At 39.3% G+C, this 12,496-nt stretch overlaps 1 protein-coding gene across 1 annotated transcript in view; it reads left to right on the top strand.

Moving 5' to 3' along the window:
* The first annotated feature begins 2,558 nt into the window (after positions 1–2,558).
* The window catches only part of UFL1 (UFM1 specific ligase 1), a 61,352-nt gene continuing 51,414 nt past the window's right edge, over positions 2,559–12,496 (top strand). The window contains exons 1-3 of the mRNA XM_060115163.1: positions 2,559–2,709; positions 4,081–4,226; positions 5,512–5,540. Of these exons, the coding sequence (XP_059971146.1) occupies positions 2,633–2,709; positions 4,081–4,226; positions 5,512–5,540 (252 nt within the window). The 5' untranslated portion in view covers positions 2,559–2,632. The remainder of the gene's footprint in view (positions 2,710–4,080; positions 4,227–5,511; positions 5,541–12,496) is intronic.

Here is a 12,496-nt window from a genome sequence, read left to right as displayed (position 1 = left end):
GTCTAGATTAATTTTTTTTTGCATGTGAATGTCTAGTTGTTCCAGTACTATTTGTTGAAAAGACTGTATTTGCCCCATTGTATTACATTTTGGTCCTTTGTGGAAGATTAGCTGACTATACTTACGTCGGTTTATTTCTGGGATCTCTATTCTGTTTCATTGATCTGTTTGTCTATTCTTTCACCAATGCCACACTGTCTTGATTACTGTGGCTTTGTAATAAGTCTTTAATTCAGGTAGTGTCAGTCCTTCAAATTTGTTCTTCTCCTTCAATACCATGTTGACTATTCTGGGTCTTTTGACTCTCCATATAAACTTCAGAAACAGCTTGTTGATACCCACAAGGTTACTTGCTGGGATTTTGATTGGGATTGCATTGCATCTACAGATCAAGTCGGGAAGAATTGACATCTTGATGATATTGAGTGTTCCTATCCACAAATATGGACTATCTCTCCCTTTATTTAGTTCTTCTTTGATTTCATTCATTAGAGTTTGTAGTTTTCCTCACGTAGATCTTATATATATTTTGTTAGATTTATACCTAAGTATTTCATTTGGGGGGGGCTTGCTAATGAAAACGATATTGTGTTTTCAATTTCAAGTTCCACTTGTTCATTGCTGGTATAATCTTAATTTTAATTAACTTAAATTTAAATAGCTTCATCTGTCTGGTGGCTATCCTTTTAGTCAGCACAAGCCATCTCTACAAAGTACAATCATGAATTCTTCCTTTTTTAGGAATTATTCCCTTTTTAGGAATAAATGTAAATGTTACTACTGTACCAAAATGTAGTGCTGCACCAAAACATTTACATTGACTTACTCATTTAACATTTATGGAATATACCAGGCACTATGTACCAGTTGTCATCCTAAATGCTAAAGAGCATCTAGGAGCTCACTGAAGAGCTCAGACTACTGAGAGGTGTAGTGAGTAAAAATTACAATATAATTTTGCTTGCTGCTAGAAACATCTGAATAGAGAATTGTGGGGACACAGCATATGAAACAATTGCAGGAATTTAAAAAGTTTCATTGAAGAGTTTTATTTAAGCTGGGACATCATGGAAGAATAAGTTAAAAAATAAATGTGGGTAGAGGAGAGTGAAGAAGAGGACAGGCATTCCAGAAAGGACATGAAGTCCTGAAAAGCCTTGGTGTATCTAGGACACAGTGTGCTACTCCACATGTGGTATGCAGCCACAGAGGATGCTGCTGGAAAGTAGACTACATGCTGATCGTGAGTCTTACATGATCAGTAAGAAGTTTGAATATCAAGTAGTCACATAGTTCATTATACTTCCCCTATTGCTATAAATTTCATACTTTATATTAAATGCCTTTTTAAAAATCTGCTTCCTTAGATTTTCAAGTTGTTTATGGCAAGATCACGTCTGCCTTATCCACCACTGTACTCCATGGCATCTGGTAATCAATAAGTATTTGTTACATGAATGAATGTTTCTGCTTGTTCTGAAACTTGATGCCCTTTGTGACCACATCACCTACTCTATTCCAAGTTACCTCTTTAATGTCCGATGTTCCACCTCTCAGTTTGCAACCACTATGCTCAACAGTTTGCCTGTTTGGTGGCAGTACTTAGTGACAGGTTTTATTACTGTTTTCTGCATTTTAAATAAAGCTGGGAACTTTACTAGACAAGAACATTTGTGGCATTGGCTTTGAGTGCCCCAGAATGAGATACTGAGATGGGAAAGTAACTGAAATAACTCCCCTCCATCAACTCTACAGGGCATATAGTTAAAAGGAATTATATATGTAGAGTATATACATTTTTAAAAAATGAAGAGTGAGGTATGAAAGTAAAACGGATCAAGAAAGGTACTCCAGAGTAACTATCTACTTTTTATCGATTTCAACGTAGGGGAAAGCAAAACAAACATGCTCCTTGTTTCTTCCATTCCATTCATAGCCATATACATTTACTACCTTATGTTTATATTTCTTCATTATTTGATGGAGCTAACCCTCCCCGTAAGAGAAATCGGAAAGGGTCTAGACTACATGAAAGCAGTTCCCAACATTTATGGTACCCAAATTACTCATATTTGTGCAAAAAAAAAAAAAAGTAATTATCCAACAGGTTCAAAGCTTTGAGCCCAAGTAAAAATAAGCATGATTCCCTATACAAATGGGATTGCCCTTCCTTAATAGCTAGAGAGGAGGGGATGCTAATTACAGGCCCCGGCACGTCTCCTCCCCGCCCCCACCCCCAAAAATAAAACAAAGGGAGGGCAGAAAAAAAAAGAAGAGTGGTTAATTTGATTATCACTGCGCCAAAACATTAAGGATAATGCAAACAAAGACCTAAAGTAACACTTTATTAACTTGGCTTTCCTGCAACCCATCCGCGGCCGGGCAGAGACCTCGCGGCTTAACTCTCAGCAGTCCCCGCCGGGCTCCCATAGCCGAGGACAAACCTCCCGCGCGGGGTGGGCGGGGCTGCGGCCTTTCGGGCCCCGCCCACGCCTGCGTCCGCCGCACGCGTTTCGTAGGTGCGTCGGGGAGGAGTCTCTTGTCCCTCTGCGCGGCCCGTTCCGCGTCGGCTCCCGTGGCTTTTCGGCTGACGTGTCTACTGTTGGTCGACTACTTGGCGAGTAGGGTAGAGATGGCGGACGCTTGGGAAGAGATTAGGCGGTTGGCGGCTGACTTCCAGCGGGCGCAGTTCGCAGAGGCCACGCAGAGGTGCCTGACCCTCCCTCTCCATTGTGGAGTCCAAAATAGCCCCTGGGCGGCCACGCCAAGATCTGAGGCCGCAAACCCCAGGCCTTGGACCCCGGACCTTCCCAGCCGCTGTCAGCGTTCCCGCCCCCTCCCCCGCTCCCAGAGCCTAGATTGCGGCTGCCAGTATAATTCTCGGCGGGGAGAGACCGACAACATCCCCCGACCCTTTAAGCCCCAGCCAGGTGCAGGCGCGGCCTCCCCCCACGACAGCTGGGGCTGGTGACTTGGAGCTGTCTTAAGAACGTCCCTCCGACCCTTACTTAACCGTCAGCAAGTCGTTGCCTGTTATACACTTCCTGACTTAGAGCTTGAAAGGAGAGGCTAACCCCGAAGTACAGTACTTTGCAGATACTCTGTTGACCCCTTAAACATTTTGCCTTTTTATTCACCAGAACAGGTGTCCTAGGCCAGAGCCAGGGTCTCATTTGTCATTTTTAGGGACTCCGCACACTGATATTTCCCACTAACCTTTGGGGGGAGGGGTGTACTGAAAAGCACTCTAACTCTGCTTTTTTTTTTTTTTTTTTTTTTGTGGTACGCGGGCCTCTCACTGTTGTGGCCTCTCCCTTTGCGGAGCACAGGCTCCGGACGCGCAGGCTCAGCGGCCATGGCTCACGGGCCCAGCCGCTTCGCGGCATGTGGGATCTTCCCGGACCGGGGCACGAGCCCGTATCCCCTGCATCGGCAGGCGGACTCTCAACCACTGTGCCACCAGGGAAGCCCCCTAACTCTGCTTTTTACCATTACCGAGCACGTAAAAAGCTAGTAGAACCCTTTTTTATCCGTTGACTATTCCTTGTCTTGTTCCTTCTGGGGCTGAAGACTTTAATTCCTTGATGCTGTGTTTTGTATCAGTGCGAGCAAACTAGGACACTTAACGTGTTTTCCTATCTCCTGCCTACAGATGAGTTGTATGAATGAGGCAATAATGCATTCAATAAAAGAAAATTTTGGGGTTTTTTTTAACTGAAGCTAAAGTGAAAATTGAAATAAAAGTAGGGCAGTTTTTTCCCTTATGTAAATCACATGTCCTAATTTTTCAGATTTGAAGATTAGAAGGAGGCCTAGAAGAGAGAGCAAACTTGAAATCTGTAATAGAAAGATTTGTAACAATGAACTACATGATTTAAGTTCATGTAAACCTGTTTACTCCCTAGAACTTTTTAAAATTATTGAATTAGTATTATACTAATAAAAGATACAGATTTTGTAATATAGAACCTAATGACTACCCGAACCTTTTTAAAAGCCCATTTTCATACGTTTTCTTAATCATATTATGCACTGAATATATCAAATGCATTTTTAAAAGTTAACTTTTGTTTCCCTCAGGTTGTCAGAACGGAATTGCATTGAGATTGTGAATAAATTGATTGCTCAGAAACAGCTAGAAGTAGTTCACACACTTGATGGGAAGGAATATATTACTCCAGCCCAAATTAGTAAAGAAATGAGAGATGAGCTACATGTTCGAGGTGGTAAGTAATTCCTTAGTTTTTTTCTTCTGGTTCTTTAGAAGCAGGGAAAAAAACCCTTAAAACTATACATCATAAGTGATTTGGAGGTTATAGGACACCCTTTCAATTGTTAATAATATGGTAATCAGCCGTAATATTTTTAATAGATTTAGGTAAACATGATCGTATAATTTAAGTGAAGTCAAATATTGTCACTTTAAAAATAGCATTTTTATTATTTTGGGTTATGTGTTCTGTATGTGAATTAATCAGCTGTTTCTTTTCACAGTTTATGAATTTATTGGGTGACTCAGGGGTGGATACTTAGCTGCCTCTTACCAGGTGATAATTATGAAGAGGGAATAGAGCTTTTAAAGTATAGATTGTTGAAAATCAAGGTTGTACTACCATGCTCTTTTTTAAACTTTAAGTATTTGCAAATTAGGAATCAGTTAATAGGGTGCTACATCTGTTTGTAGGAAATGCTATGACAAGCATACAAGAAAGTTTTTGTTTCCTTTGTCTTGTAGAAATTTGAACAAATTACTGAGCAGATTTGAACACTTTGATTAGATTAGATGCATCTGTGAAAACAGCTCATTAGATGTCATTAGATATACCCTTGGTGGGTTGTTTTTTTTTTTTTTTTAGCGGTACGCTGGCCTCTCACTGTTGTGGCCTCTCCCGTTGCGGAGCACAGGCTCCGGACGCGCAGGCTCAGCGGCCATGGCTCACGGGCACAGCCGCTCCGCGGCATGTGGGATCTTCCCGGACCGGGGCACGAACCCATGTCCCCTGCATCGGCAGGTGGACTCTCAACCACTGTGCCACCAGGGAAGCCCTGGTGTTTGTTTTTTATCTTCCTGCATAGTCCTAATAAAATATTAGCTATAATTTGGAATACTTAACAGATATTCTTTAGCTAATAAGTGGTAACCTACCAGTTTCAAATAATTGAAAAAAGTTTACCTGAATTTAGTTGTCTGTATCTCTTTGGTCACAGTAGATAAAGTTGCAAAGGGAGGTAAATAACCCCTGTATATCTGGCTAAACCGTGTATCAGCTGATTCTCTAATTGGCCTGATATGACAAATGGAACTTTGAAAATAAACTATTGTCTGTACCTTAAGTCATGAAAATTTATTCAGCTAATGGTTTGCGTTTGAAGACATTAATAACTGCAGCCCTGTGTCCTTTGTAGAAGGAGGACCTTGACGGTCCAAAACAAATCTGTTGGAATTTACAGTTTTTGGCTGGTATGTACTTAACACATAATGTAAAATAAATGAATGTCTTTTCTTTAAAGGTCGAGTAAACATTGTTGATCTGCAACAGGTAAATTTTAACTTTATAATAGTTTTTACTTTGATTCCTCAACTTTTTTTATATCATTAATTTTTTCAGTGCCCTAAGTATTCCCTTGGTACTGGTATCATGTTTTGTGTTTGTGAAGAAATAATTACATAACCCTCACTGACATATATTGAATCAGTTTAATAAGTTCTTCTTTCTCAGTTGACTTGCTTATTCTTTATTCTTTACGAAATAACCTCATAGTTGTCATTTTATGTAATTACAGAATTTATGTAATTTTGGGAGAAAAATCATCGGTTTCATGTTTATTTGTTTTTAATATGTGGAAGTAAAAGAAATGTAGATATTTTTAGAAAATACAGGTGTACATGTCATCAGTAAGGTACACTACAGTATATACAAGAAACTGGCAAATTTTGTGTGAAATGGTATAACTTCTTTTTTTTTAATTTTTATTTTATACTGGAGTATAGTTGATTTATAGTTTTTTTTTCAGATTCTTTTCCTGTATAGGTTATTACAGAATATTGAGTACCATTCCCTGTGCTATACAGTAGGTTCTTGTTGATTATCTATTTTATGTATAGTAATGTGTATATGTTAATCCCAAACTCCTAATTTATCCCTCCTCCTGACTTTTCCCCTTTGGTAACTATAAGTTTGTTTTCAAAGGCTCTGAGTCTGTTTCTGTTTTGTAAATAACTTCATTTGTATCATTTTTTTTTAGATTCCTCATATAAGTGATATCATATGATAATGGACTTTCTCTGTCTGACATACTCCACTTAATGTGATAATCTCTAGGTCCGTCCATGTTGCTGCAGATGGCATTATTTCATTCTTTCTTATGGCTGAGTACTATTCCATTGTATATATGTAGCACATCTTCTTTATCCATTCCTCTGTTGATGGACATTTTGGTTGTTTCCAACCTAATTGGAAGCAATTTACCTATTGTAAATAGTGCTGCAATGAACATTGCCATGCATGTATCTTTTTGAAGTATAATATTCTCCGGATATATGCCTAGGAGTGGGATTGCTGGATCATATGGCAACTCTATTTTTAGTTTTTTAAGGAACCTCCGTACAGTTCTCCATAGTGGTTGTACCAATATACATTCCCACCAACAGTGTAGGAGGGTTCCCTTTTCTCCATAACCTCTCCAGCATATATTGTTTGTAGACTTTTTGATGATGGCCATTCTGACCAGTGTTAGGTGATACCTGATTGTAGTTTTGATTTGCATTCTCTAATAATTAGTGATGTTGAGCATATTTTCATGTTGTTTTGGCCACCTATATGTTGATGGAGAAATGTCTGTTTAGATCTTCTGCCCATTTTTTGATTGGGTTGTTTTTTTGATATTGAGTTACATGAGCTGTTTGTATATTTTGGAGATTAATCCCTTGTCACCCACTTCGTTTGCAAATATTTTCTCCCATTCTGTGGATTGCCTTTTCGTTTTGTTTATGGTTTCCTTTGCTGTGCAAAACTTTTAAGTTTAGTTAGGTGCCATATTTTATTTTTGTTTTTATTTTCATTACTCTAGGAGGTAGATCCATAAAGATATTGCTGGGAGAAAGATGCAAGAGGGAGGGGATATGGGGATATATGTATATGTATAGCTGATTCACTTTGTTATACAGCAGAAACTAACACAACATTGTAAAGCAATTATACTCCAATAAAGATGTTAAAAAAATATTGCTGCGATTTACATCAAAGAGTGTTCTGCTTATGTTTTCCTCGAAGAGTTTTATAGTATCCAGTCTTACATTGAGGTCTTTAATCCATTTTGTGTTCATTTTTTTGTATGATGTTAGAGAGTGTTCTAATTTCATTCTTTTACATGTAGCTGTCCAGTTTTCCCAGCACCACTTGCTGAAGAGACAGTCTTTTCTCCGTTGTATATTCTTGCCTCCTTCGTCATAGATGAATTAACCATAAGTGTGTGGGTTTATTTCTGGGCTTTCTGTCCTATTCTGTTGATCTATATTTCTGTTTTTTTGTGCCAGTGCCATACTGTTTTTTTTTTGTTGTTGTTGTTGTTTGTTTTTTGTTTTTTTTGTGTGGTATGCAGGCCTCTCACTGTTGTGGCCTCTCCCGTTGTGAAGCACAGGCTCCGGACATGCAGGCTCAGCGGCCATGGCACATGGGCCCAGCCGCTCCGCGGCATGTGGGATCCTCCCAGACCGGGGCACGAACCCGTGTCCCCTGCATCAGCAGGCGGACTCTCAACCACTGCGCCACCAGGGAAGCTTTTTTTGTTTTGATGACTGTAACCTGTAGTATAGTCTGAAGTCAAGGAGCCTGATTCCTCCAGCTCTGTTTTTCTTTCTCTGGATTGCTTTGGCTATTCGGAGTCTTTTGTATTTCCATACAAATTGTAAAACTTTTTGTTCTAGTTTTGTGAAAAATGCCATTGGTAATTTGATAGGAATTGCATTGAATTTGTAAATTGCCTTGGGTAGTATAGTCATTTTGACGATACTGATTCTTCCAATCCAAGAGCATGATATATCTTTCCATCTGTTTGTGTCATCTTTGATTTCTTTCATCAGTATCTTACAGTTTTCAGAGTACGGGTCTTTTGCCTCCTTAGGTAGGTTTATTCCTAGGGATTTTATTCTTTTTGATGCAATGGTAAATGGGATTGTACCCTTAATTTCTCATTCTGATCTTTCGTTGTCAGTGTATAGAAAAGCAAGAGATTTCTGTATGTTAATTTTGTATCCTGTGACTTTACCAATTTCCTTGATGAGCTTTACTTATCTGGTAGCATCTTTAGGATTTTCTGTGTGTAGTGTCATTTCATCCTCAAACAATGACAGTTTTACTTCCTTTCCAATTTGGATTCCTTTTATTTCTTTTTTTTCTCTGATTGCCATGGCTAGGACTTCCAAAACTATGTTGAATAAAAGTGGTGAAAGTGGACATCCTTATCTTGTTTCTGATTTCAGAGGAAATGCTTTCAGCTTTTCCCCATTGAGTATGATGCTAGCTATAGGTTTGTCATATATGGCCTTTATTATGTTGAGGTGTGTTCCCTCTATGCCCAATTTTCTGGAGAATTTTTATCATAAATTGGTGTTGAATTTTGTCAAAAGCTTTTTCTGCATCTATTGAGTTTATCATATGGTTTTTATTCTTCAGTTTTGTGATGTGTGTCACACTGATTGATTTGCACATATTGAAAAATTCTTGCATGCTTGGGATAAATCCCACTTGATTGTGGTGTCATTTAAGGCCTGTGTTTCTTCTAATGTATTGTTGGATTCGTTTGCTAGTATTTTGTTGAGGATTTTTGTGTCTATGTTCATCAGTGATATTGACCTGTAATTTTCTTTTTTTGTGATATCTTTGTCTGGTTTTGGTATCAGGGTGAAGGTGGCCTCACAGAACGAGTTTGGGAGTGTTCCTTCCTCTGCAACTTTTTGGAAGAGTTTCAAAAGGATAGGTGTTGACTCTTCTCTAAATGTTTGATAGAATTTGCCTGTGAAGCCATCTGGTCCTGGAATTCTGTTTGTTGGAAGTTTTTAAATCACAGTTTCAACGTCGGTACTTGTGAATGGTCTGTTCATATTTTCTGTTTCTTCCTGGTTCAGTCTTGAAAGGTTGTACCTTTCTAAAAATTTGTCCATTTCTTCTAGGTTGTCCATTTTATTGACATATAGTTGCTTGTAGTAGTCTCTCATGATCCTTCGTATTTCTGTGATGTCTGTTGTAACTTCTCCTTTTTCATTTCTAATTTTATTGATTTGAGCCTTCTCTTTTTTTTTCTTGATGAGGCTGGCTAAAGGTTTATATCAATTTTGTCTATCTTCTCAAAGAACCAGCTTTTAGTTTTATTGATCTTTGCTACTGTTTTCTTTGTTTCTATTTCATTTATTTCTGCTTTGATCTTTATGATTTCTTTCCTTCTACTAACTTTAGGTTTTGTTTGTCCTTCTTTTTTAGTTGCTTTAGGTGTAAGGTTAGGTTGTTTATTTGAGATTTTTCTTGTTTCCTGAGGTAAGGTTGTATTGCTATAAGCTTCCCTCTTATAACTGCCCTTGCAGTGTCCCATAGGTTTTGGATTGTTGTGTTTTCATTTTCATTTGTCTCTAGGTATTTTTTGATTTCCTCTTTGATTTCTTCAGTGATCCATTGGTTGTTTAGTAACATATTGTTTAGCCTCTATGTGTTTTTGTTTATTATAGGTTTTTTCCTGTAATTGATTTCTAATCTCATAGCATTGTGGTTGGAAAAATGCGTGATATGATTTTGGTTTTCTTCAATTTACTGAGGCTTGATTTGTGGCCTATGATGTGATCTATCCTGGAGAATGTTCTGTGTGCACTTGAGAAGAAAGTGTAATCTGCTGCTTTTGGATAGAATGTCCTATAGATATCAATTAAGTCCATCAGCTCTAATGTGTCATTTAAGGCCTGTGTTTCCTTATTGATTTTCTGTCTGGGTAATCTGTCCATTTATGTAAGTGGGGTGTTAAAGTCCCCCACTTTTATTGTGTTACTGTTGATTTCTCCTTTTATGTCTGTTAGCATTTGCCTTTTATGTTGAGGTGCTCTTGTGTTGTGTGCATATATATTTATAGTTGTTGTGTCTTTGTAGATTAATCCTGTGATCATTATGTAGTGTCCTTCTGTGTCTCTTATAACAGTCTTTATTTGAAAGTCTCTTTTGTCTGATATGAGTATTGCTACTTAAGCTCTCTTTTGATTTCCATTTGCATGGCATACATTTTTCCATCCCTTCACTTTCAGTCTCTATGTGTCCGTAGCTCTGAAGTGGGTCTCTTGTAGACAGCATATATATGGGTCTTGTTTTTGTACTCATTCAGCCAATCTTTTGGTTGGATCATTTAATCCATTCACATTTAAGGTAATTATTGATACATATGTTCTTATTGCCATTTTGTTAATTGTTTTGGGTTTGTTTTTGTAGGTCTTTTTTCTTCCCTTCCTCTTTTGTTCTCTTGTGATTTGATGACTATCTTTAGTGTTGTATTTGGATTGCTTTCTCTTTTTTGAGTGTGTATCGTAGATTTTTGGTTTGTGGTTACCATGAGGTTTTGATACAACAGTGTGTATATATACAAGATTGTTTTAAGTTGCTGGTGTTTTAATTTCAAATGCATTTCCAATGTCCTGCATTTTTACTCTCTTTTTCTCAAGATTGCTGGTTTTGATATTATATCTGTGTGTGGATGATTTCCTACCTTTAATGTATGTTTGCCTTTGCTGGTGAGCTTTTCCATTTGTAGTTCTCTTGTTTCTAGTTCTGGATTTCTCTTTCCACCTAGAGAAGTTCCTTTAGCATTGGTTGCAAAGTTGGTGTGGTGAATTCGCTTAGCTTTTGCTTGTCTGTAAAGCTTGATTTCTCCATCGAATCTGAATGAGAGCCTCGCTGGGTAGAGTATTCCTGCTTGTAGGATTTTTCCCTTTCATCACTATCGTAGTACTCCCTTCTGGCTTGCATAGTTTCTGCTGAAAAATCAGCTGATTTTCTTATGGGGATTCCCTTGTATGTTATTTGTTTCTTTTTCCTTGTTTCTTTTAATATTTTCTCTTTGTCTTTAATTTTTGTCAGTCTGATCAGTATGTGTCTTGGCTTGTTCCTCCTTGGGTTTATCCTGTAAGGGACTCTGCGCTTCCTGGTCTTGAGTGAGGGTTTCCTTTCTCGTGTTAGGGAAGTTTTTGGCTGTTACCGCTTCAAATATTTTCTCATGCCCTTTCTCTCTCTCTCCTCCTTCTGGGACCCCTATAATGTGAATGTTGGCACATTTAATGTCCCAGAGGTGTCTTAGGTTGTCCTCATTTTTTTTCATTCTTTTTTCTTTATTCTGTTCCACGACAGTGATTTCCACCAATCTATCTTCCAGCTCATTTATGTCTTCTGCCTCATTTATTCTGCTGTTGATTCCTTCTAGTGTATTTTTCATCACAGTTATTGTATTGTTCATCTCTGTTTGTTCTTTAAATCTTCTAGCTCTTGTTTAACATTTCTTGTATCTCCCCAGTCTGTGCCTTCATTCTTTTTCCGAGATCTTGGATCATCTTTGCTATCATTATTCTGAATTCTTTTTTAGGCAGATTGCCCATTTCCACTCCACTTAGTTGTCTTTCTGGGGCTTTATCTTATTCCTTTATCTGGAACATATTTCTCTGCCATGTCCTTTTAGTTAACTTTCTGTGTTTGAGGTTTCCATTCCACAGGCTTCAGGATTGTAGTTCTCTTGATTCTGGTGTTTGCTTCCTGGTGGGTGAGGTTGGTTCAGGGGCTTGTGCAGTCTTCCTGGTGGGAGGGACTGGTGCCTGCCCCCTGGTGGACAGGGCAGAGCTGGGTCCTGCCCCTCTGGTGGACAGGACCATGTCAAGGGGTGTGTCTAGAGGTGGTTGTGGGCTCAAGACAACGTTAGGTAGCCTTTCTGTTGATGAATGGGGCCTGGTCCCACCCTGTTGGTTGTTTGGCCTGAGGTGTCCCAACACTGGAGCCTGCAGGCTGTTGGGTGGGGCCAGATCTTGGTGCCAAAATGGCGACCTCCAAAAGAGCTCATGCCGAGTATTCCCTGGGGCCTCTGCCACCAGTGTCCTTGCCCCCGCAGTGTGCCACAGCAGACCCCCACCTTCCTAGGAGACCCTCCAGGACCCTCAGGTAGGTCTGGCCCAGGCTACTGTGGAGTCACTGCTTTGCTCTGGGTCCTAGTGCATATGAAACCTTGTGTGTGCCCTCCAAGTGTGGAGTCTCTATTTCCCCTAGTCCTGTGGAGCTCCTGCACTCAAGCCCACCGGCCTTCAAAGCCAAATGCTCTGGGGGCTCTTCCTCCTGATGCCAGACCCCTAGGCTGAGGAGCCTGACGTGGGGATCAGAACTCTCACTTCTGTGGGAGAAACTCTGTAACTCTGTAGAGGATCCAGTTTGTGGATTATCCACCTGGCGGGTACGGGGTTTGATTATATTGAGAAAGGACCCCT

The sequence above is a fragment of the Mesoplodon densirostris genome, chromosome 12, assembly GCF_025265405.1.
Source record: "Mesoplodon densirostris isolate mMesDen1 chromosome 12, mMesDen1 primary haplotype, whole genome shotgun sequence".
NCBI lineage: Eukaryota > Metazoa > Chordata > Mammalia > Artiodactyla > Ziphiidae > Mesoplodon > Mesoplodon densirostris.
This window is presented reverse-complemented; position numbering and strand designations above follow the sequence as displayed.